A 27,110-nucleotide genomic window follows, 5' to 3' on the forward strand; every position below is an offset into this window, starting at 1 on the left:
GATTTAGGAGACCATTAAGGGCATAAACCATCAGCTAATTTTACCACCACAGTCTATTAAATTCATTAAACTACATCAGGATGATTCAATCAAGTGCATCAAACAGGTCCATCTGTGGAGACGAGTGTGTGTGTTTTCTCTTCCCTCCCGCTGCTGTGGTTTTTCGCGAGGGTATCAGGTAATAGTATACTCTAAACTAACAGCGACCTGCGCTCTTCCCCTGATCTGATCGTCTGTAATGGCAGACACACACTCACAGCTCTCAAAGATGGCCGCCTCCACGAGGATGACAGTGCGTTTGTTGTTCTCGCTCCGAGGAGATTGGAATGTCAGGATACGTGAGCCGAGCAAGAGAGAGAGAGAGAGACGGCTGTGTTTTCTCTCGCTCTGTATCTCTGCAGGCTGTCTTCCTGGTTGTGAGTGAGGCGTGAAGGATGTGTGCTGCCCCTCCCCTCCTTTCCCTCCTCATCCTCCCGCCCCGCACTCGTCTGATTGGCTAAAGGGACAGAAATGGAAACATTATTCGATTCCGTCTCCTCAGAGGTCAGCGACCTCTCTGAACGCTCTAAAGACTGAGCTCAGCATTTGGCTGTGGGACGGCTCAATGTTAATGAATGTTTAAAGAATAGCTAAAAAGCTCAGAGAGAGAGAGAGCTAGAGGGAGACAACAGAGTCCATGTTAAGTAAAGTGCAAAGAACCCTGGCTGTGTACGGAATGGAACGCAACCCTGCTGCTTACTAGATAATGCACAGCATATACTGTGTACTGTCTAATAACATTTCCAAAAATATACGAAACGGTAGTCAGAGGTGGGTAGAGTACCCAAAAACTGTACTCAAGTAAAAGTACTTATAGAAATATTTACTCAAGTAACAGTAAAATTAATAGTCTGAATAGTTACTTGAGTAAGAGTAAAAAAGTATCGGATAAAAAAAACAACTACTCAAGTAGTTAGTTACTAGTTACTTTGGATCATATACTGTATAGTGTATTTTTGTTTAGATATATAGATAAAATTTATGTTGTGTGTGTGTGTGTGTGTGTGTGTGTGTGTGTGTACACACATACACTTGTTTCACTATCCTTGTGGGGACATTCATAGGCGTAATGGTTTTTATACTGTACTTACTGTATGTGCTATTGCCCTACACCAACCCTACACCTAAACCTACCCCTTACAGGAGACTTTCTGCATTTTTAGATTTTCAAAAAACTTAATTCTGTGTGATTTATTAGCTTGTTTGCCCGTGGGGACCTCAATTTAGGTCCCCACCGTGACACGAGTCCCCATGAGTCTGTGTGTATTCAGGTTTAAGTCCCCACCTGAATAGAAAAACAAGTACACACACACACACTGCCGTTCAAAAGATTTGTAATGTTTTTTAATGTAGTTTATTTCAGTGATGCAAATCAGAATTTTAATCAGCCTTTACGCCAGTCTTCAGTGTCACATAATCCTTCAGAAATCGTAATATCTTGATTTATTATCAATGCTGTTCTTTTTAGCTTTATATTCATCAAAGAATCCAACACTGGTAATAAATCAATATATTAGAATGATTTCTGAAGGATAATATGACTCTAAAAACTGACGTAACAGCTGATGAAAATTCTGATTTGCATCACTGAATTAAATTATATTTTAAAGTATATTAATTATTATAAATATATATATAAAACCTCTGACACGGAGAAGAGTGAAAACTCCTCACGTTACCGCTTCTGAACATAACGCGGGTTTGGCGGGTGTTCATTTCATACTCTGTGACAGCTTATTTAATGTATACAATTATGTACATTGTATTAAATGTATAAGGTACACATATAACAAACTGGTAATGTCATAGTGGTATCGTGTACTGTAATCGAATGTAGCCTATCTATACCTGTGGAACCGTAGACAGCACACGCGGTGTTCTAACAGGCTAAAGATCTTCATAGCTAGCAAACAATAGCCTTTGCAGATTTGCTTTCAATTGACTGTAGATCCAAAGCCACGTCTCTAACGCTCTTGATGTTACAACTCTGAGTGAGAACCGCTTCAGACGACTCAGCGCGTGCAGCAGGGAACTGAACGAATCATTCAAACTGATTCGCGAACCAGTCTGCCAACTGGTTTGATCAAGCCTTCGAACAGTATTGACTCAAAAGAATGAATCATTTGCGAATGGGCATCGCTCATTGCACAGAGAAAAGTAGACGGCGAGTTTGGAATAAATTGAAGCATTTTTAACTTGTATTTCATTAAGATAAAGTAACGAGAGGAGCGCTGCCCACAGTAACGAAGTAAAAGTACCGTTTTTTTCACTAAAAGTGTACTTGAGTAAAAGTACCCATCTTTAAATATACTCTAAAAGTATTAGTTACTTAAAAATTTACTCTGACGGTAGTATTGTAATATTTATGAGAGGTAAATAGCTCTGCTTGACATGGGGGAAACGAATTGCAATTTTTCCTGATTTTTAAAAAATGTATTTTTTAAAGCTCCAGATTTGCTATGTTTTTGTGTAATGCTGCATAATTTGCAAAGTAAATAAATAAATAATAGCTGCTACATAAAAATATTAAACAAAGACATTGAGCACATTGCATTGTAGGAAACAATACTCAGCGCAGTGTGTTTTGCTGTATATTAAACATTTTGCCCAAAAATATCTGGGTATTTCATGTGTATTTGCATACTATGCATGGTATACTTACCGCATCCTGCAGAAATGGTAATGCTGTTCTGAACGTGTCAATGTATCCTGTGAGCTTTGCAGCAGTCATGTTAAGTAACAGCTGATTGGAAAAGTACATTGCCTGGTTTAACCCCAGACAAGATGTTACATGTGTTACGTCTTCTAAAAGCAGAGTAGAAACAAGTTTAATCCCTAGTACATAACACAGGAGCAAAAAAGCCAGAGTTCTGCTCTGTGGCCGTTTTACCCTTCAGCAAGGATCTTAACCCCAGGTTTCTCCAGTGGGACTGTGGCTGTAATTAGTGTACTGTAAGTCACTTTGGATAAAATAAGTCTGCTAAATACAACAATTTGGTATTTTGTGCTTGCCCTTCAGGTTTGCTTCCATACCTCATTGGGGTGATGTGGAGTATAGGTTAAAGATCTGGGCTAGTAACCGAAAGGTCATAGGTTTGAACTGCTCAAGAGATAATTCCAGTGTATAGCACTGGCGCGTAACCTCAGGTTTCTCCAGCGGGACTGTCCTTGTAATATGACTCAAGTCAACATTACCAACCCTACACTCTTTTAAGGTTCTTTATTGGCATCTGTGGTTCAGTGGAGAACCTTTAACCTCCATGGAACCTTCTCATTCCACAAAACATTCTTTATAGTGGAAAAATGTTCTTTAGATTATTAAAATGTTCTTCACACTAAGAAAAATTGATGTTTAGGAACTGTTCTTTAGGGAACCAAAAGTGGATCTTCTGTGGCATCACTGGGAAACCCTTCTTTTGGAACATTTATTTTTCAGAATGTATGGGGTGGTGCCAGTGCAAAATTGAAGAGAAAATTGAAGAGAGAATCTGTCATTTGACTTCCATTTTGTCATCTGCTGGGCATGTCTTTAAGCTATAGGAAAATAAAACAATAATAGCCTAAATAAAGAGTTTCACTAATGTTCCTACGTCATTTTTATTGTGTATGACAATCAGAAATTTTTACCCATTCATAATTCTTTGTTGTGAACTAGATCGACTCACATGGTGAACTAATCAAATGTCATCAATCAATCAATCAGTCAGTCAGTCAGTCAGCAGATCCTCGTTCACAAACGAAACACCCCGGTTCATTCAGTCTCGTTCAGTGCCGGTCCGAGACAGAATCAAAACAGTGAAGTGGGCATATTTGTTTAGTGGGTCTAACCAATAAAATGTGCCTTCACAGCCTGTTTGCTGAAGTCAGTCTACATAGGCAAGAAAGCAGGGAGTGAACCAGAATGAATTGTTCACTTAAAAAAATTGTGCAGAAACACTTATTTGTATGCTGTATAATATTTTTTGCACATTAGATGATCTATGTAAATTAATAAATAAAAGAATCGCCCATCGGTGTCCAAAACTTTTCATGTGGAGGGAAAAGTGGGGTATGATCCGAGGTGCATTGGTGTCTTAGACACTTTGGATTATAGTGTCTCCTAAATGGCTACTTGCCTGCAATGTGTCATATTCTGAGCACATGAGAAAACAGGTCTGAATATAGCTGGCTGTTTTATTTTATTTTATTTATTATTTTTGTTTTTGACATGGCCAGGGTTTAGAGCTCCTTATAGTCACCTCACATCACCAAGGATTGATTGTGAGCAGGATTTGTTTGGGGCAGGATTCGGTTTAGATTGGATTCATTCATTTGGAAACAGATAAAACAGGCCAATAGTAAGTGCTTGTGGTGCAGTCCACAGCAGAGAACGTCTGTTATTCCTCAAACTGAATTCTAAGTGTCTTGCTATCTCACAGAGAGGAGCTTATCAAAACTGTGTAGATGGACACAATGTATGAACACTCTGTGTGTGTGTGTGTGTGTGTGTGTGTGAGAGACGACAATGTGTGTTTTAAAGAGTGTGTGAGCATTTTAGCTATTTGTTGTTTCCATTGTCACACGCAGCTGCTTCAAGGTTTATTCTCTCGTTTTCTCTCTCTCTCAAACTTGAATTGGGTTCAGCGTCCACATCTGTGTGTGGCAGCTGTGAGGGACCTTGATTGGATGAAATGATCAGATGAGAGGGGGAGGACAGGGAAAGAGTATATAGAAGGAGGGATGAGGAGTAATCAGAGGGAACTCTGTTTCTTTTGATTTGTCTGTCTCTCACTGTTTCTCCCTTCAGATAAAGCTCAGTGTAAAATCATTTTTAGATTATATTGACCTCAGCCTGATTTTCCCTGCCGGTTTGTATTTGGCTCCGAAGGCGATTTAAGTGATTCTTCGAAAGAGAGAAATATTGTCAGAGCCATGGCCTGGCAGTTAGCGCACATAGGCATTTATCGGCTTGCATTTCCTGAATCTATTGCAACTTTAGAGGCCATTTACACATTTTCATGTGAGCAGTGTAATGAAAAAATGCTGAAAAAGACGTGAAATGTGAACACAGTGGTCAGATATGTCCATCTACTGCATGCTTATATAGAAATAATGGAAAAGTAATGCAGTGGAATGCATTATCTGTGTATAATGGCCCTTTATTCACCTTAGGGATGTGAAAAGTACCAGTACTTCTGTATTTTGTCCCAGGCCATGCGATGAGGGTCTTAAAGGGCCAGGGAAGAGGAGGCTGACCCTCAATAGCTTTTCCCATGTATATTAGTGACAGCTATAACAGATAAACTCAATAAACATGACAAAACTATGTTTGTAAAGAGTGCTTCTGTAATTCAGAAGTGGCCGAGTCTGATTTGACGGATGTGTGTAGGTTAAAGGTTACCAGTCAAAGTGTCACTCCCTCCATTGGTTGTTTTGTAACGAAATAAACTCGATAAACTTCACAACCGAGTCACACAGTCCGCTGTTTGAGCAAGAGTTCCCCGAGGACAATCTCTCTCCCAAGAGAGAGATAGACGGTCGGATTTCCGCTCGAGTTTGTTCAGATGCAGACCTTCACTTGTTAACTCTCTCGTATTTGAGCAGAAACAGCTTTCATGTCATCCCGCGCTATGGTTTTTAGCTCTCGCAGGAGGATGCAGTGGATGCAGGCAGTGTGTTGCACGGCCTAGATTTAGCGTGTTTGTGTGTTTACCTCATCTGTGTGTGTTGTCTTACCTCTCTGTGTTATTGTTGGGGGCTGTGAGTCACTGGATGTTAATCATTTCCCACACGGGCAAAGTACACACACACGATCACAAACACACACGCTCACACGAGCAAACTGGCAGGATCAGCCGTGATTACTCACTGCTACACAGGGCTAGTTTTATTAAGAGCGTGTTTACAGCCTGACTTTTAGTCATTAGTCTCTGCCTGTAAACACTTCAAAATCTCATAAACAAACAAAGAGTGATTGAACGGCCGTAAATTGTGTTAAAGTAGAAAATCTTTTTTGGAGGAAGATTTGTAATCGGTCCAGGATTATTTTTAGCTACCATTAAACCAATGAAACAGCGTAATGCTAATGCTACTGTGTTTACATTTGGTTAGCAAACGTGTACAGGCAAAGAGCAGGTGCCAATGAACCGGTGAGGGGTGCCGAAGATCTCTCTCCTCCATGGCCCTCCGAGGGTTTCACACCGGAGGAGCTCCTGGTAATTAAAAGACAATTTTGTGAAATTGATTAGATTATGCTAATCAGGGGAGATAATATCTAGAGAAGACTGCGAGTGTGTTAGTGTGTGTATGAGTGGGTGGATAAGTGTGTGTGTGTGTGTGTGTGTGGATTTGAGTGATTATGAAGAGATGGCAGTCCGGTCGCCATTTCAAACCCCTGAATCCACCACACTTGTGTGTGTGTGTGTGTGTCTGGAGATCACGCTCACGCCGCCATTTCACACAGCTCCGCTCGGCTGTCTCTGCCGCTCCTGAAATGTCAGAGCGATGTTCCCTGGACTAGGCGTGAGGATATGACAGCTGGCTGCTCACCTGCTGCGTGTGTGTCCGCATGCTGGGTGCTTTCAACTGATCCGGTGCCTTTAATGCATTCCATCGCTGATAGATAATCTCTGTCTTGAATAAAAAATAAACAGAATCGGTGTCCAGGACAAATTGTTTGAGATGAGGCAAGTCATTGTTACAGACAATGGAACGGCCAACCAGATTCAAGGTCCCCAAGCTGACTGTCAGTGACCTTTGACCTACTGGATTTGGAAGAGGAACAGGCATTTTTCGCAGCAGCGGGCTTGATCAAAAAGTATTCATAGTTTGAGTTGTGTATAAGTAAACAACAAATAAATAAATAAGCAACATTCATCTCATTAGATGCACCATGGGTGTCGTTTATAACTTCACACACTCTCTCACACATACACACACACACACACACACACACACAGATTATGACTCATGCATGTTATCATCAGAGATGAACGGTCTTGCCTATATTTGGCTGGCAAAGCCACATAAACTTCACATAATTGGCTTTCTGTTGGGAAGGAACGAGCCGTGCGGAAGGCGCTCGGAGAGACGGAGAGAATGCATAAAGCTAAATGAAGACTATCTCTTTAAACGAACGACTAATTATGCCATTACGTTAACTAAAGAAAGAAGCTCTGTTCTAAAAAGAACAAGGAAAAACAAAGACAGCATTTTAGGTGGAGAGAGAGGTGGATGGAAAAGTCCGAGACAGAGAGAGTGAGAGAGATGGTGCCTTCAGGCTTTATTTAGCTGGGACAACAGAACATGAGCTCATTACACACAAATACACTGTGGCTACTACACCTCCAGCGCACAACTACACATTTGATATGATCTCTCTGTCTAGGCTTTTAGACCCTCTCCTTTAGTGTGATCTCTCCATCCAGATCAGCACATCTTTGATGGAGCCTTGCAGTAACTGATCACCGTAGCTCAGTTTTAAAACCCTTTCAGCCTTGCTATCTAATGTCTAAATAGGCAGCTGCATTCTAAGAGAAATGGAACCTCATAAGTGGCTGATTTGGACACTCTCAGGGAAAATGTGTAAAAATTGTACCTTAAGGGCATAGCAGCTTGTCACCGGGGCAGTACCCTCTAAAGAACATCTTTGTACCATATTTATCCCTGAAAAGTTCATCATGGTAGTAATTTAATACTACTAATATGCACCTTTTAGGGGTAGATAAGGTACTAAGTTGTCCCTTTTAAGTGTTCTGCATCAGTGATAAGCTGTTGTACTCCTAAAGATACAATTTTTAGCTTTTTTTTTCTGACTGTGAATGGATAGTGCACCTCGGCATACAAATACAGCTAATATCTACTTGAATGGGTAGTTCAAGTAAATTTACTTTTCAAGAATTTTATATCAGCAATAAAATCATTTAACTGAATCACAAATTTAGATTCTCCAGTTCCAAAAACCTAATTAATTAAAACAACTGTATGTGTTTCAGGCTAGTCATACTAGTTAATGCACATGCACAGTCTAGTACAAATAAACCAGCGTTTGGCTCTTAACTAAAAGCTTGTACTCAAATGGTTAAATAACTTCCATGATTCCAAAAATACATGTGACAGACATTTTACAAAACCATGGCACCACTAGTGAGGCTTCTGATGTTGTAGGTTACCTGCTAGCAATGCTAGTATGTCTGGATTGTATTTATAAAACACCTTATACTTATAGAACTTTTTTTTTAACAGTTCTTTATCATATGCACTACATACAAATTTGTATGCAGCTATTTTCTTTATTTAGTGTTAGCATGGTGTTAAGCACGCATAAATATTGGGTAAAAAGTCATGAAATGATTATCTATAGTCAAATTTTCTGTTGACTTATCTGCCATCTTTTTAGTGAGCTTGTCACAATCCATCAGTTACACACTTCGGTATCTCGGCGGAAATAGTAGGTTATCAGGTTAGGCTTTCCTTTTCACCTCCTGTCTTTTGAATACTATGAGTTTAAAAATACTACTCATTTCACATAGCATTTTTCACCTACTGTAAGTAGGCGCATTTGCACGCAAGTCTGTCAGGGCTGCACCTTTAATGCCTTAACATGCTGTCTAGGTAGGCAGCTTACTAGGTTTTGGAACAAAGCCTGTGTGTGTGTGTCAGTGTTTAGGATTGAAGGATTTGGGCCAGTCCAGTCTGCTTTACTTCAACTCACTCCTGCTGTCCCACTCAAACCACGCAGCCCACAGAAAAATCACGCGAGGGGCTATTCTCATCTTCTCTCGCTACGTTTCTGTCCTTTCCGCCCCTTCTTGCTCCTCTTTCTACTTTCTTTCCTGTCAGCTTCTCTTTCATTCTCTGGAGGGAGAGAGGCTGATGCAAACGGGTGGGCTGTGGTGTAATCCAGGGCCTGGGAAGGTCTACGGATCAAAATCCATGTTCCGTATCCTCCGCGTGTCCCTTGGCCTTGACGCCCCCCGACCCGCCTGCTCGCCTGCAGTCCTTGACGATGCCATCATACCCTCATAAATTCCGACTGCATCCTCCCTGACCCCACGGCTGACTCCTCCCACACACCGGATGATTGACAGCTCACGGCAGACCCACTGATTCCATTTAGTCCTCCCAGATTAGTCGCACGTTCGGCTCATGGGTAACACATTTCATACATGCGTGTGGGATTCCTCACAGTTTCCACGGCTTAGCCCACCTTTGTTTTAAAGATCAGGCACAGTAACGGCGTAATCCAACGCCTGATTGTCGCCAGAGCTCTTGGTAATCGTAATCGCCTTGAAATATTGTTGCGGTTGTCGCCATGTGTTCATCCTGGCACTTGGAGAATTCTCTGGAAGGCTGCCGGTACAGTCGAACAGGCCCAGACTCAGAGATGGGCGGCAGGGAGCGTGTTTGGGTGCGCAGATGTGGGCCGTTTTTTAGACTGGTCTGTCTGAGGAGGTCACGGCTGAATAAAAGGATCATATGACAGGGGTGTGATGCACAGAGCGGAGGAGGAAACTTCAGTGTGCGTTTTAAGCTAAAATTAGGCAGATGGTTAGACAGCTCTGGATTAAGTCTGGAGGCCGGAGAGAGAGAAAGAGAGAGACAGGGTGTAAAAGAGAGAATAACAATATTTAAAACAAAAATTGCTCGAGCAGCCATAGTTCTTGTTTAATTTGCAACTCTGTCTGCCTGTTTCTGAGACTGTATTCCTCACCACACACACACCCTAGAACAACACAAATGACTTGAGTAAATTGAACTTGACTGGTATTTAATTACGTGAAGTGTCACTGTTTGTGCGTGTGTTTTGATTTATAGACTAGGGGTTGCACTAAAAGATTCTAGGTTCACCTCTAGTTGACGCTTTGAGCTTGTGTTAACTAGTCAGGGCCACATGACCTCAGTGTCATTTGTTTTATATGGTGACAGCAGGAGGAAAATTCCCCTGCCTGCAAACTTTGTCCCAGTGTTTTTGTGTTTTTATCTTTGTATGATTACCTGTCTAAAGGTCTGGGACCATATTGAAAATCCAGGAAAAAAAAAAATGTTTCCCTTGCATTTGTCCCCCAATATCTAGATTAAATATTTTAGAATTTGGGAAAAAGAAAAAAAAAGATTTTGCACTAATCAGATTTGTGACATTGAGCATATGAAATTGTATGGAAAGTCTGATTTTCTTTTATTCAGCAGGTAATTTTTTTTAAAATGTTTTTATTCAAATTTTTAGTCATTGTTACTCTAATATTATAATTTGTAATAACTTTTTTTTAATTAAATTAGAAAAATGCTAAATAGTGTTTTCACTTGTGGTCTGACTGTTGGACTCTACCTTATATGCGGAAAATGTAACAAAGGCGTGGAACTTGAGCAATTCTCATTCACATAGCTTGTTATATGTCAACAACACAGCAGACTTCTGAGATGGAACAGAGTTCATTTGGTATGTTCACATACAAACAAAAGCTATAGAGAACTGCTCTGAGATCCCTAACATAAACAAAAATGTCATGCAAAGAAACTGTTGTTAGCATTGTCTGCATTAATTGTACAATACAAACATATGCAAGCTTTCATGGTTCACCTTTCCAACTTTTCTGGATGATTATTGGACTAGTAAAGTCCCACTATTTTGCTCTGTTTTTCATTAATCACTTTGCTCTTTTTAAAGTGCGTATTTTATTTTGTTAATGATACAAACATGGGATTTTATTATTATTATTATTATTATTATTATTATTATGTGTAGTCTATAGAAAAAGTAAATAATAACAAAAAAAAACTTAAAAAATGTAAGGTGTCCTAGATCAGTGGTTCTCTTTATGGGCCCACAGCAAACTTCTAAGGGGGCTTCAGAACGACTTAAATTCTAAATATAATATTATTAGTATTATTATTAATATTATTATTAGTTTTATATTAAAACTAAGTCCAACTTAATTAAAATACAAAAAAAAACACAATTAAGATGTAAAATGAACTAATATTGCGACCCTCCCAGCTTCTATTAATAAGATATTATAGTTAATTATATTCTGTCCTAGATAGATAAACTTACTAGATACTAGGAGATGTGAATGAGTTGAATTGCTCACATCACTCATTCCTTAGAAAGTTTCCAAATAAGACTTTTTTACTCGCTTTTGGCACTTGGTGTTTGTTAATGTTGGACCCTGAAATGTGTAAGTGTGTAGTTTGCAAGGACTGGAACGTTTTGGTGTAGTAGGACTGGCGTCTCAATGCATCACCTCATACTCTCTCTCCCCTCTGTCTTTCTCTCTCTCTTTAGCTGAAAATGAATCTCTAATTTCACAGTTATCATCATAACCCCACAATGAATAATGCAAAGTTATTCAAAGAACCAATCTATAACTTATTAATTGCTGCCTTTTCTCATTCAGTCTTCTCTCTTCCCACAATCTCTCTCTTTTTTTACTCCTCTCTCTCTCTCTCTCTCTCTTTTGCACACTTTTATTTGAGATGCCACTTCCATCACCCTTTCCATGTAGAAATATGATGACTCTTGTGTTATAGCACTGACACGCTGATTTTACTCCCTTTTGAATGTTTAAATCATCCCTAGAGCTAGACACTGACACACACACACACACACACACATATTACAGAGTCTACGGGGAGAGTGGTGCGGAACTACACGCCTGTCTCGCCAATCATGGCTGTTTTCTTAGCTGATGGTTGTTTTGCAGTGATCAATAGAAGATATTTCTGCTCTGTCCGATCTGAAACAGGAGATGGATTTTCTCATCAGGTTTATGCTTTTGTCAATGTAAACACACACACACACACACACACACACACACACATCCAAACACAGGACATGAGGGGAGGGCAGGATGTGTGTTCCTCTTTTGCGGAGCTGTAAATCATGTTTATGACGGTAATACAGGTATAGATCAGTGTGTTGATGGAGAGAAGAATTGAAGTGATGAAACTACGTAGTGTAATTATGTTTCTGTCTGTTTGTGTGCGTATGTGTGTTGTAATGTGAACGCAAATGCATATGTGAATGCGTTTTGAAGACTCTTTGGATGGAACATGTGTAACTTGCTGTGTGTCCGTTTGTGTGCATTTGTGTAGATTTTCAGAATGTGTTTGTGTGGATGTTAATGGAGATGGTACAGGGACATTGAGCATGTCACACACACACACACACACACACACACAGCTCTCTCTGTAATGGAGTGTCTAAATATATCCGGTTTTTGCCGGATCCGCTGCCTCCGGAGTGAATAAGAAATGGGCTTCAGTAAAGGACAGAATATCTCTCTCTCACTCACTCACACACACACACACACACACACATTCACACTCTTTCTCGTCTTTCCTTCTAACGCTGTGTCGTCGGTGTATCGCCGCTCACTTGCAGTGTGTGACAAACCTAGACCAGTAGTTTTTGTGAAAACTACAACGATCTAGTTTTGTTGGATCGCTTGCTTGTAGATGGGATGTAAGACACCTGCGTACATACTTATATTACAGCATAAACATATACACACACACACATTGAACGTGCTGTGGCAAGCTAAACATCTAATGATCCTTAATGGTCCCAATGGGATCTTGCGGAGGTCAAAGAATGCCGGTGAATCCTGTGAGACACTTTATGCTCCTCTGAACTGACCAATCAGCATGCACGTCTCATTGGTGGTCAGCCAGCTGATTATCTGTGCGTCAAACTCATGTTTAGTAACAAGAGGTCATGCAGTCATTAAGTAGACAGGAATGGAGCTCGTAAATTAACATTGATCTTTTAGTTCATCGCAGACTTTAAATACTTTTTTGTGTGGTTCCTAAACTTTGACGATTGTCAAATGACTTGGTATAGAGAGAACAGGAAATGATGGGGTGAAGAGGGGCAGATGGCATAGCTGGCTTTTTCAGTGCATCCGTGCAAGTGAGAAAGCGATTATGTACAAGCTCCAGAAATTTGATAAAGCCTGTATCAAGTAGCTGCAAGAGAAAATCGATTGCCTGAAATTGTTTAACATATATATTTGCACACAAATTTAAATTTGTCGTTTTCTCAAAGCACTTTCTTTGCATGTATTATTATAAAAAATACATAATTTATTATAAAATAAATGTATAAATTATATTTATTATAATTTATATTAAAATATAATCTGTATACTTTTAAAATAATAAAATGTATAATTCTAAATCATTTTTATGTAACTTTTTAATTAGACTAATTAAAATTTAAAGTTGACATATGTTCTCAATCTTGTTCTGCACAGATTTGTAATAAAATACATTATTAGAAAATAACTTATTTTCATAAATTTACTTCATATTAAAAGATAATGTATATAAATTTTCATTAAAATATAATTTATAAATAATACAAAAACTAAAACTAACTAAAACTTTATATATTTTTCTGAAAGCCTTGCATATTAATATTATTATTAGTAGTAGTATTAGTATATGTGCAGCATATTATATATAATAAAACAATTTAAACGTATGCATTTTTCGTTCAATTGTATTTATTTTAATTAATTAATTTAAAATATAATGTATATAATGATTTCTAATTTTTGTAATTAATTTTTGTTAATATATTTCAAAGCTTTTGTTTGCATAGCTGACAGTAGAAATGGCATAGAAGTTAACTGAATTTAAACTTAAGTCATTCTTCCCACAGTACCACAGTTCAGTGTGACTGACCATATGTACCACAACAAAATAGAACCTGTTTATTTGATAGATTTATTAGTTCTTAAACTTATAAATATATAGTTTTACAAGGCAGAGGGCAGTGCTGTTATAGTAGTTCAGTGTGTGTGTTTGTGAAAAGTTTCGAGAGATTGTGTGTGTGTGAATGGATCCGCCCCTGGCTTAGGGCTAAATGTAGCTGCTTTGTATGCACTACTCCAACAACTACAAGTGTGGGCGTGACCAGCAGCTTGTGTTTTGTGTGTGTGTGTGTGTGTGTGTGTATGTGTGTCAGCACCAGCCGGCCTAAAGGAATGTGTGTGTGATGCTTTCCAGTTGACTTTAAGAAGACTGAGAGATCGTGAGATCAGAACAAAAGCATCCGCCATTTCACTGCACGGCCGCTATGCTTATGAAGATAAGCTAATTCTTCCTTTAACATACATTTCAGAGTGTGAAATTTTAGGAGATGTTCGCTTGTAGGACAGCGGTGTGCATGCGTGTGTGTGGACATGTCTCATTTTGCATTGTTTGTGTGGCATTGTTTGGGCAGACGATCTGCTCGGTATATCTGCTGATCTGTGTTGCTGTGGAAGCGGATCTGGTAACTCCTCATTGGACCACAGAACAGCTCACGGACGAAAGGCCGAAGTATCCCAGCATGCAGCTTTCCACCATCTGTCACGGGCCCTTTGTTTGGGTGTGGGTTGAGCTGCTGGTCTCTGGTTACTCATAACACGCAAAGACACACACACACACACACACACACACATACACTTACACATATTACAGCTTTAAACCACGTTTCCATCCTTTGAATTTCAAGTCTCGGGTACTGTGTAGCACAAGAGTGATGTTTGTTACGATGGAAAGGAGCATTGACGTGATCAATGGCATCCGTCTCTTTGCGTTATGATAAACCGTACGGTTTGGCTCACGATCGGAGTTGTAGAATTTCCCATTTTGTTCGAACGGACATGGATGCACGGAGCCGTGGAGAAACTTGCAGCTTTTAGCGCTCGGAAATCAATTTTATCAGTCCGACCCTGCCGTCCTGCTTTTCTTAAAGACCTCTAGATTATTCATCCATGCAGCAGGACACACACACACACACACACACACATAAAATCTAATACCCTCTCACTCACAACTGAGATGGCTGAAGAAAGAAAGGTGAATCCCACACCTCTTTGTACAGGCCACCGCCCACATATCATTTCTCCTCATCATCCGCCCTCCCCTCCTTGAGTTAGAGACTGGTGTTTTTAACACGACGCCGCACATGCTCTCTTTCTCTCTCTCTGTGCATCCTGGGACGCTGACGGTGGTGTGACTGCCAGTGTCACCAAGCAACCGTGTCTTGCGACAGGCGAAGCCATCTCACGCTTCAGGAAAGCTGCTCCAGCCAATGGCGATGCAGTGCTGCGACCAATCAATGAGTCATAAGGGCCAGGGAGATGGATGCATTTGGACACTCGTTAACCACAATCTCACGCCCTTGTGAAAATAGCATGTATTCCGCGTGCTGTGTACTTACCGGTTGTTGGAATGAGCGTTTATGCTGCTGCAGCTGGGAATAAGCAGCGATATGAGGTCAAAGGTCACTGTTCCCCAGCCGCAGGTCACCGGGAAGGTGACGGGCCTGTGCTGAGCGTGCTCTGGTTGAGGAAAATGGTGTCTTTGTGTCGGTGTGGTTGCTGGCGCGCTCTGATTAGCACTGATCCATGCTGACGACTCTGTTGGCAGATTAGCGTGGCTAGCATTGGCCATCTGTTACCACGGGCCATAACAAGTGAGAAGTGTGGGTCATGTGCGAGTTTGGAGACAGATATGAGGCATTATGAGTAACACACACACACATAGAAACTTAAATTACACTCACACACTCTCCCAAACACAGCAACCTCAGCAGTATATTTCACTGCCTCAGGAGTGTATGATTGATTTTCAGGTTAAATTAAATAACACACAGCTTTATGTAGTGTCTCTCTCTGGAAGCACGTTCATGGGAATAGAGTTTGCGTTTCTCCCAGCTGGCTCGAGAACCGAAGGTGTCGTCCATATTGCACGGACTAAACGTATCCCACAAAGCACCCGGATCGCGATTAGCATATGATTCACTCATTCGCAGGATCCGGGACCTGCTGTTTTTTCCAACAATCTCATTGGCCGCGTGCACCAAGTCAAATTAATTACGCAGCTCACGGAGATTATGATGCCTGCCTTCCAGTGCCACAGTGGAAGATGGCTAATTAGCTATAAAATCAGACTAATTCTGATGCTAAAGCTGTTTTAATTTCTGATAATTAAGTCAGGATTGGATCCTTAAATACCCTGGCATACAATTATTGCAGAAATCATGGTTGTTGTTATGAATTATTTTGAGAGCCTCGTCTGTTAACGTTGATGTTTAAGGTAATCACGCTAAGTGAATAGCTGTAGAGAGGTAGATGATATATCCTATATACAGTGCCATTCAAAAGTTTGAGGTCTGTAAGATATTATTTTTTTTTTAAAGAAATTGATGCATTTATTCAGCAAGGATACACTGAATTGATCAAAAGTGACAGTAAAGACATTTATAATGCTACAAAAGATTTATTCTTTTAAATTGCTGTTTTGTTCAAACTTTCTATTGATTTAAAGAACCCTGAAAAAAATTCATCATGGTTTCCATAAAGATATTAAATATCACAACTGTTTTCAACAATGATAATAATAAGAAATACTTGAGCAGCAAATCAGCATATTAGAATAATTTTTGAAGAATCATGGGATCCTGAAGACTGAAGTGTAATGTCTGCTGAAAATTCAACTTTGTATCACAAGAATAAATTCCATTTTAAAAATTATCATAAATAATTACATTAATTAATTAAAACATATATGAAAACATATTTTAAAATGAGATGAGTTTTCCAAAAATTCTGATATCACAGGAATAAATTAGTTTACAATATATTAAAATAGAAAATATTTTAAATTGTAATATTTTGTTATTGTTTTACTGTATTTTTGATAAACATTACAAACTCTTTTTAACAGTAGTGCACAGTTATAAATGTAACATTATTTAATTCAGACATATTACACTCTATTGAATTATATGATTTATTTTAAACATATCATTTAAAATGTATTTATATGCATAAAATGTGCATTTTAGAAAACCTCCCTTTTAGTATTTTTCACATTTTCTGTATGTGTTTCTGTATATGAAGTGACTTGCAATATTTCTTTTCACTATTTTATTACTGTGTCTGTGTTAGAATGTGTTATCTGATTGAACGTTCATTTGTGATTTACTTCTCAGCAATTTCACCAAGATATATTCAAGCGCTATGTATAATTCAATCATTGTTTTCCACTGAGCAGTGTTTGGGCGGTCATTTAGGCCTGAATTTCAAGCTGGTATTCATTTAGAGTAACCTGCCATGAACTTGAATTGGCAGGGTCATGACCTGGTGACCTTTGACCTTTTGAAGACAGGGTATGAGTGAGGGGAAAATGGTTAGAAAGAGGAGATAGAGGGATGATCCGAAAAACGAGGAAGCGAAGGACAGGTGGAGCGAAAGAGAGGGGGGATAACAACTGCAGTGGCAGATTGTGGCCTCTGCTGCTGTTTACGCCAATATTCAGACACTTTCATTGTGTGTGTGTGTGTGTGTGTGTGTTAGTTTCGGCATTGCTCTCAGGCGAGGGCTGTTAGTTGATATTCCGTGGACGCTTCCATCTCTGAGATCTAATCGGTGTGTGTATGCATGTGTGTTTGTGTGTGTGTGTGTGTGTGTGTGTAGCAGAGACATACAAGAAGGAGAGCCGCTCAGGGGACAGGCCACGAGTGTTTATATATAATGACAGAATAACAAAGCCGTGTGTGCTACACCGTGGTGCTCTCTGCCACTTCCCCCATCGAAATCTCCTCATGACATTAGCATCCATGCGGACGTGCGACCAAGCTCAAGATGTTTAACTTGTCTTCAGCACTCAGGGTTTTTCTGCTTGAATCACACGCTAACGGCTGCTAATCGTATTTTCATGCATTTAAAGTACGTGCGGATATGGTATGTTTTGAGGAGGAAAAAAGAAATTCAAGAAGGCTTGTGGGGTTTTTTTATGTGTATATGTTGGCTGCATGCGACTGTCTTTAATATGCGTCTCTCCAAACTGTGAAATCTCCACAGAAACAGTTAAAGGCATAATTTGCCTGTTAAGCACATCAAGTGTGAGAACGCTTGTTTTACGCTGTGTAAAAATGGCTGTGAATAGTCTTGTAAATCAGTGCACTGCTCACTTTGTGTGTGTGTGTGTGTGTGTGAGCCCGTGTCAGTCTCTCTTGTATCCTATTGAAGGGGGTCTCGACAGTGAATGAATGGTTAACGTGACAAGCCGAACAAACCCTCTGCCCAAATGGGACGTTAATGTGTGGTCCTGTAGAAATATGCTCGTGGGGTTGGTGCGTCTTGCGAGCAGACGTGTGTATGTGTGTGTGTGAAGGAGACTGACTGGTGTTAAATAGAAATATTGTTCATGGCAAGTGAAATGTGAAAGGAAGAGTGGCAGGCCGTGTATGCGTGCAAGAGCTTGCTCTAATTATCGATTGGATTGTGCTTGACAGATATGGAGTCTGGAGAACGGCTGGCCTCGCCTTCCACCACCCTGGCCTCCGTCCACACCGCCACCTCTGCGTCAACATCTTCCTCCTCTTCCTCATCCACAGCAGCCTCCAATGCCAAGAGCAGCCTGAACCACGGAGCCACGGCCTCGCTCAGCACATGCGGTAAGAACTCGTGCACACACACACGCTCTTTCATGCCCTGACGCAAGGGTTGCTTATTGTTACAGTGTGAAAAGTGCTCAGTCAAAACTCACGCACAATCACACGCCAGCACATTTCCACACACACACCGCCGAGTGTCGCATAGGCACGCTTTGAGCCCGTCTCCAAGTTTAGACTGCGTGGTTGGCGGCAGATTGGAGACTGATGTCATCAGGGACCTCTCTTCCTGTCTGATGAAGCATCTTTTTTTTCCCTCTGAGTGACATGTGATAAAGCGCAAATCTTCTCTGCTGATTGAGTCTTGTCTGATAAGGCATAAGTGTTCACTTTCTCAGATTCTGTTCTGTTAAAGGGATGGTTCTGCCAAAAATGAAAGTTCTATCATCATTTACTGTTCCTCATGTCGTTCCAAACTCAAATTCATTTTTTCCGGGGAACACAAAAGGAGATTTTTGCAGAGAGTCCAGACTGTTCTATTTTTTATTTTTTTTTGTAATTAGAACTGGGGCTGTCAAGAGCCAAACAATAAATAAATAAAAACATGAAAGCACCATAAAGGTAGTACATATGACTCTATATTAAAAGGTTTGCTTGATGTGTAATCTCAAGGGAGTATGGTTGAGCTTACATTGACCATATGTGATGTGCTCTATGTGTGTTATTTATGAATAAAATCTTAAATTAAATCTGTTCATTATTAAACCGCTTTATTCATATGGATTACTTTTATGATGTCTTTATGAACTTTTTGATGAGTGAAAGCTATAGTTGTGTGAAATTTAAAGGGATGGACAAAAATGATGAGAAAATATCAAAAATGTCATCTGAAGATGAACTGAAGCCTTCATGGGTTTTGATTGACATGAGGGTGAGTAAATGACAGAATTAAATTTTTTAGTGAGCTATCCCTTTAAATCATTTAAAGACATACAATAGCTTTATGTGAGCAAGATGTGTTTTGATTTGACATCAGTGATATATTTGATGTAATCATATTTAAATTTGATGTGTTTGGTGGGGGTGGGTTACTTGTGGAGCTTGAAACCCTTTTGTTTCACGAAGAAAGAAAACACAGGTTTGAAATTATATTAGGGTAGGTAAATACATTTTTGTATGAACTTGTATATTAATCGCTTTTCCTGTCCATAGTCTTTCTATCTGATAAAGCATCTCTTCTCCCTCCCTCTTGTGTTTTGTTCATTCTGTGGCGCAGTCAGGGCTGAAGAAAGCCACCGACTTGCTCCTGTCGTAATTACCGACTTATTGTTCAGCATGTGAAAACACCGTCCAGGATTTAGCACTCACAGTTTTGGCTTCAAATTGAGAAGCTGCTGCATTAATGAATCTCAACCAATTAACTAGGCCTTTGTTAATACTGCTGTCATCTCACTCTCCACCCCCCCTTCACATAAACACACGCGCACACGTGAAGGCACAGGCACAATAACACAGCTTTCCCTCCATCCTTCCTGACACTCTTAAATATCCTCCTCTCCTCTATAAACTGTGAAGTTTGTAAGGCTCCACTGACTCTTTCCTGTTTGTAATTCGCTCTGTCTGCTCTTGTTTCGTTTTTGGCCCAGTGTCGTTTTCTGACGAGACTCTCATTAACAGTTGATATTCCACACGGCTTTCCACTCTTCTACTTCCTCACCAGCCCGACAAGGGGAGTCGCGGTGAAGGGAGACCCTTTGTTTTTGCTATTTTTCCCTTCAGAGTTTTGGATTTTTGAATATGTAATTCCGGCTCTGGCTCGTCTCTCTTGAAATTCAAGTACCCAGCAAAATTCAGGTTCAAGTACTCACCAACTCTTTGTTGTTCTGTTTTCTCAGAAATAAAATATAAACCTCCGGTTTTAGTCAGAGCTGTGACTTAGTGGTTACTGCAGATACTTCTGACAAGTTGAGCCATGGTACTCATGTGGATAATGCAGTAGTGTTGGGCGATATGCTCAATTTTCATATCGTCCTATCGTAAGCCTGCGAGATCGCCGATACACGATCGTGCTAATTTATTTAATTAATTATTTACTTAGTTTCATTGCCGGAAAGTGAACCAACACCAGCGTAAGGCTAAAAGCAGCCTAATGTTTCTAATATCACTGAATTTGTATTTAACACGATAACAAATTAATAGAAACATCGGCCAAGCGCGAGTTTATGCACTTTAAAAACACTGCCGTTATAATCAGTGAATCTACACTGTATGATGAATAAATCTCTTATACTTACATCGCACATACATCTGCACTTTGTTGTTTATGATGAGAGAACTCGCGAGTCAGAATTCAGTCAGCGCGCACTGAACAACGGAACTCCGCTGTCCCAGCGATGGCTCATCTGAACGCCTCTGATTGGCCATTGCGTTCATAAACTCAGCATAATCGTGTGATTGGTTATAATAATGCGCAACACTGTAAAAACGCAGAAAAAGAAATATAATGCAACAAATAAGCCCTAATATTAATTAGATAGTATTACTAGCCTGATAATAATAATAATAATAATAATCGTCTTGCTATCGTCAAAGGCATCATCCACAGGCGATATCTCTGACTATCGTTGATACACGATACAATCGTTTAGCGGCACAACCCTGTAATGCAGGTTCAATTCTGGCATCTAACATGTACTAAATCCATTCCAATGTTCACTATTTCTCTCAATTGTACAGTAGTTAGCTTCAATCAACTAATATGATGAGGAAAAAGTGGCATTCTATGTTGGGATGGGTCATGATGGAGTTGACTAGTCATATAATGGCTGACTATTCAATTGGTGGTGCTGACGTTATATGTATATATATATATATATATATATATCATTTTAAATTTCAATATTTTTAGTACTAACAATGCTTTAAACCGTGCTTATAAAACTCTTATCTTTTAGATGTTTAGTCTTTTTAAATTTAAAGCATCAATGCTGAAGCCAAACATGGATTCAAATATTTTTGTTGCTATTTTTGATCATCTTTTTTTTTTTAAGTGTGTCTTGATAAAAATAATTCAATCTATTCTTTTCTTTCTGCTTCACTGATGAACCTGATACCAGCCTGATTATTCTGGGCATTCTGAAGACCAGTTAGCCAGCCAGTTTATCCAGTAACCCACTAAATAGTTAATTTTGAAAACATGACGTTTTCAATTCCAAGAGTGCTGAGTTTCATAAAATAGGACTGGGACAGTTTGCATCACTCTACTTGTCTGTGATTGCTACATAGAATTCCAGCACTTGATCCTGCTTTGTCCTCTTTTGGGACTATTTTTGTTGGCTGTGCAAGAATAAAATAGCTGGCCATATTGTGTCTGGTACTTTTTGTTTATAGAACAGTTTTACAGCTATAAAACAATATTTCATATGGATGTTATTACCTGTAATATTCTGTACAATAAGCATTCCTGCTCATGTAATATAAAACTGGAAGAAATCCAAAAACAAAGAATGATCCATTTAAAAAAAAAAAAGTGATTTACTTGGGTTAAACAGACAAGAGGACCTTGGTAATTCAGTCCTAGTTGAGCTGATTAACGTTCAGAATGAGACTATCCCTCGACAGGTTCTCACAGTGCTATCATTACCGCTTTAAACGCAATTAACACTTTGTCCCACTAAATCACCGGCCCACAAGCGTGCCAGAGCGATAGATGATGTTCAGGTCGAGAATGAGGTGCATCTGGACTTAAACAGAGAATATTTTAACCTCTCGCAGAACAAACGGCGGCCACATGTTCGCACTTTTTCTCGCCGTCCCCCTCAGACACACAGACAATTAAGTCGGCTGTCAGATCTGTCTGTAGAAATGTGATTGATGCAAACGGAGGGCACATTAATCGGCTTCCGCCGCATCCCACATAAGAGAGCGAACGAGGAGACAGGTGGGGGAGGACAGTGCCGCTTTTCAAGATGGCTCGGTTTGTCAGAAGATGGAGAACATGGGAAGGTGTGTTGGTGGGGGGGTGGGGGACAAGCGAAGAAAGAGAGAGACGGTGAGAGAGAACGAAGGAGAAAGATAAAATAAGAAGGATATCAGGTAATCCGGTAATTCTGCTCTGCTCCTCTCAGAGGCTGATTTAATTATTGCCGGCTGAAAGCGCATTAATATGAAACTGGCGTTTCTGCCACTGTGTGTGTTTGTGTGTGTGTGTGTGTGTATGTGTGCCAGCAGGAGCGGATGATGGTCTTTGGGGGAATATTTCCTCTCATTTATCTTCACATCCGCCTCTCTCCTTCTCAAGCTCCTTCTTTTCGTCCTTTTTTTACCTTCTTTCGTCGCCACGTCTATATCAGGACAAACCCACGAAACATACAGGCTGTACTGGATTTGTGTGTGTGAGAATTAAAAAGGACAGGCCTTAAGCTTGGGAACTGAAAGCTGTCTGTCGTATTCCTTCTTCTCTTTTCCGTTCTAGAGCCTAATTAAAAGAAGACATATCATGCAAAACAGGATTTTCCTGCTCTTTTGAAATAAGAGTTAACTGGCTGCGTGCAAAAAAAAAAAATACAGTGTGACCAGTGTGGTCCGATTCAATAACAAACAACTCTTTGAACCAGTTCTTTTAATGAATCTGGCAAAAAAGAATCACAGACTAACAAGTTGCTGTAATAAATACCAGTGTGATAAATCAAACATTAAAATGTCTCAAACACAGCGTTTTTTTTTTTTTTTTTTTACTGATTTCTCTAGGACAAACTGAATCATAGTCAAGAGCACCAGCTACTCACATGCAGGAAAACTTTCATCACTTACAAATGATAGAGTACATTTGTAGTTTTCAATTGATTCTGGGTGAATATTGCACATCATCCAGAATTGAAACATGCCCTTGCTGTTTTACTGAATGAGAAACTGCTCACTGTTCAGTGCGTATGTGAGCTGTCTGGATGATTCAGATGGAATCACAAATTCAACTTAACATGTTCAAACGCATTATTCACAGAACTAGCGTCACTAGTTCTGATTCTAAACAGCTGTCAGAAAATAGCAGACGTGTGATGTGCTTAAATATTATCAGTGAAATGTAACACACTCTCTGTAAATGTTTGTACCTTGCTTCAAAATCAATAAAATAACGTCACTATGTTTTTTGGTGGCAAAATTCCCAATTGCGTGAATTCTTAATGAAATAACTGGATTTCATCCTCGAATATTTGCAGAACAACAGTAAATATGACTGAAGGAACAGACTGAAATTTATATCAAATGGAGAGTATGGGTTTTGACCGACAAGAAAGTAGTTTTTTAAAAGGCACAGTAACAAAAACAGCTAGTTTTTAAGGGTCAGAGAGAGTATAAAATAGCCATTTAAGGCAAAATTATGACTGTTTTCTTGGACTTTTCAAATGGACAAACATTCTGAGTGGACTTCAGGGAAAAGTCCTGCAAAAAATCTGCATGCAGCTGACAGTTCTTACAGTCTTCAAACATAAACAACAGCAAAGGAAAGTCAAGGCCCTCTCCTCCTCTCTGTCCCTCCTGGAGTTATAGCTATCTGCAAAAATCCTGCATTTCCCATCATCACTTTTCTCTGTGTGTGTGTGTGTGTGAGAGAGAGCTGGCGCGGTGCTGCGCTGGCGGAACGGTGCGCTCAAGCCTTTCTTCTCTGTGCTCCCTAATGGAAATTGAATTTGCATGAAATATGCGGCTTAGAAATTACATGTGACTCCTGAAGGAGACAATGGGCAGCATCAGCGCTGCCAGAGGAGATCGATCCCAGAAAGGATGCAATCTGGATGATGATGACGACGACAATGATTAATATGAAGAGCTCTGTGTTTACATGTATACCGAGAGCCTATACAATGTCAAACAAGAGATTGAAGTGATTTATCGAACTCGGAGAGGGTGTTGTGATATCTTCCAGAATATTGTGGAGATGCAGGAGCGCTTTGGGCGTCTTCTCTCCCACTTCTTCCTTGTTCTATCACGCGGAGACTTTCATTTGGTCTGATCATAGTTATTAATCAAATACTGTCAGAAAGCCTGTGATTACATTAACATTAACAGCCATCAAACTGTCTCGCACACAAATTTACTTAACGGCCTAAATGAAGACATAACATAGACTGTTGTGTTTTGTTTTGTTTTTTATAAATAATTATATAATTTTAATTTATTTAATTATAATTACAATAGACTATCCCTACCCCTAACAGAAAACTTTCAGTATTTTAACTTAAAAAAAGAGAATGACTCATTTTATAAGATGCCCCCAAATTAACCCAAGCGGAGGTTTCTTCATGTTTAGCTTCACTTCTGGGGACATGCAGGGAAACCCCTCCATGTCTGCTCTCGTGTATATTACAGACAAACAATGCAAATCAGAAATTGCTCATGCTGTTTACTTTATTTGGACGTGCAAACACAAACGTTTCAGGCTTTTGTGGTTTAAAATGCAGCTTCATGAGCATTTGCTCATAGTCATTTCCAGATATGTGGCTTCAGGGGCTGATACAGCTCTACGAGTCTATAGGCGTGCACACACAGAAAGCTATACAACATCCTGAACCTCTCTTTGATACACACACACAAGCCCACACACCTTGACAAAATGCTTTAAACACTCAGAACACATAGAAGCTCTCACTGAACTCTGAATCACTCAACACTTGCTCTCGTTCTCATACAAATAACTTCCCTCTCTATTCCTACAGTGTCACTGGAGGCAGAGAGATTTATATTCTTACTATGTGTTTTGTGCAATGCAAAAAAAAAAAAAAAATCTTAACCAGTATTTTTTTACCAGTTTATTTTAGAACACACACACACAATGTGCCAAATTATTTTTTTGTTTGTTTTAAACATTAACTTTTAAAAATATTTTGGTTTGTATGATTGCCTAATGCTAAATGTGTAATGGATTTGTGTGTGTTTGATGGGGCAGGTCCTCTGTTTGGGATGACAGGCAGTGACCAGCCCTTCAGTGTCAGCTCAGTGACCTCTGTGCCCAGCGCGTATCCGCTCATGGCCCACCCAGCCTTTGGTCTGCTATCACCGGCAACGGTCCGCCCAGAGTTTGGGGGTCTAGGAGGACTGGGGGTCTCTGCTGCCCTCGCAGCTCACCCACAACTAGGAGCCTTCACAGGTATGTGTGTGAACGAAAGCCTGATGACACTATGTAACCAAATGACACAAAAGTATAAAATTCATAAAACAATATAACATAATATAAAACAGTATAACCATAATTATGTAATAGCAACAACAACAATAAACCATAGTATAACCATAATACATAATTGTATTATTATTATTATTAATAATAACAACAATGTTTGTGGGTGTTTATTCATGACTGAAGGCCTGATAACACCAAGTCCTATGTAACTAAATGACACAAAAGAATAATATACATACATCAATATTAAAGGGATAGTTCACCCAAAAATGAAAATTCTGTCATCATTTACTTACCCTCATGTTGTTCCAAACCTGTAAGAATTTCGTGTGTTACGCAGCACATTTGAGCTTCTGTGGTTCTCGCGCGTAAAGCAAGGTTGAGCTTCTGTTTATGTTCACTGATCAGTGTAAATATGTGAATACAAGCCTAAATTAAATCTTTTCATCATATAAAGCTGTCAAGTCTTTTCAGAAAATTTGAACTAAACCGCTCAATACATATGGATTAGTTTTATGGTCTGTTTATGAACTTTTTGATGCGTCAAAGTGGTAGTTGCGTACACTGTAGATGGAGGGACAGAAATCTCTCAGATTTCATTAAAATATCTTCATTTGTCTATCCATTTAACTATAAAACTATCCCTTTAAGTAATAGTGTTTTATTATAATACTATATAACAGTATAACCATAATTCTATAATTATAAGAATATCATCAAATATCTATTTCAATCCTGTCTCATTTAGATTGTCTGCCGTAAAATTATGAGGTAATTTACTCTTTCCTTTCTCAGAATGGTGGAGAGCAGCAGAAGCACATGGACGGGGTCCTCCAGCCTTCTTCCCGCCTTTTCTAAGTCTGCCGCCTATGTTTGCCCCGCCGCTGCACAACCACGAGGCCAATCCTTACACATCCAAAACACCCAGCAAGAGCAGTCAGGCCTCCAAAGGTATTACTCTGTAAAACCCTAGTCTATATCTACCTCTTGGAAATGTATGCTATCCCTTGGAGGCAGACTTAAAAGTTAAACAAAAGTAATGCAGCAGTAATGTAGCCTTCAGGCTGGTGTACTCACAGTAATCATCGCCTTGAGCAGTCGCCTCCAGTGCTGAATTCATAAGGAGATCTTCAGCAGCTTAAACTCCAGAAATCCATGACAAAGGCTATTTGACATAGTGTATATGTTGATGGAAATCTTTATTTGTTTCTGTAACTTGTAGCAAGAATTTGCATAATTTAAAAGCATCTGATTGGTTCATGTGAACTCTTTTGTGCGCAGGTGTGAACGGAGCTGTGAATGGTCGTTCACTGTCTCCATCTGTGGCTAAAGGAACGGTTTCGGCTTCTGCCTCCCCCTCCCCCGCGCTCCGGCCCCCTGAACACAGCCGGACACTCAACGCCAAAGCCCGCGACCGCAAGGCCAGTCACCATAGCAACAGCACAGGGGAGCTTCAGGAGAAACCCTCACAGAAACCTAAAGAGAAGGTACAACATCATGACATACGAGGGACAGACATGC

General features: G+C 39.7%; 1 protein-coding gene across 20 annotated transcripts in view; it reads left to right on the top strand.

Annotated features, from left to right (window-relative positions):
- Positions 1-27,110, top strand: part of baz2ba (bromodomain adjacent to zinc finger domain, 2Ba) — an 87,541-nt gene that overhangs the window by 26,541 nt on the left and 33,890 nt on the right. For all 20 annotated transcript variants that reach the window (XM_058778134.1, XM_058778138.1, XM_058778136.1 and 17 more), the window contains exons 3-6: positions 18,311-18,472; positions 25,356-25,556; positions 26,385-26,540; positions 26,871-27,076. In XM_058778134.1, coding sequence (XP_058634117.1) covers positions 18,313-18,472; positions 25,356-25,556; positions 26,385-26,540; positions 26,871-27,076 — 723 coding nt within the window. In that variant the 5' untranslated portion in view covers positions 18,311-18,312. The remainder of the gene's footprint in view (positions 1-18,310; positions 18,473-25,355; positions 25,557-26,384; positions 26,541-26,870; positions 27,077-27,110) is intronic.

Source organism: Onychostoma macrolepis, chromosome 06 (assembly GCF_012432095.1).
Source record: "Onychostoma macrolepis isolate SWU-2019 chromosome 06, ASM1243209v1, whole genome shotgun sequence".
Taxonomy (NCBI): Eukaryota; Metazoa; Chordata; class Actinopteri; order Cypriniformes; family Cyprinidae; genus Onychostoma; species Onychostoma macrolepis.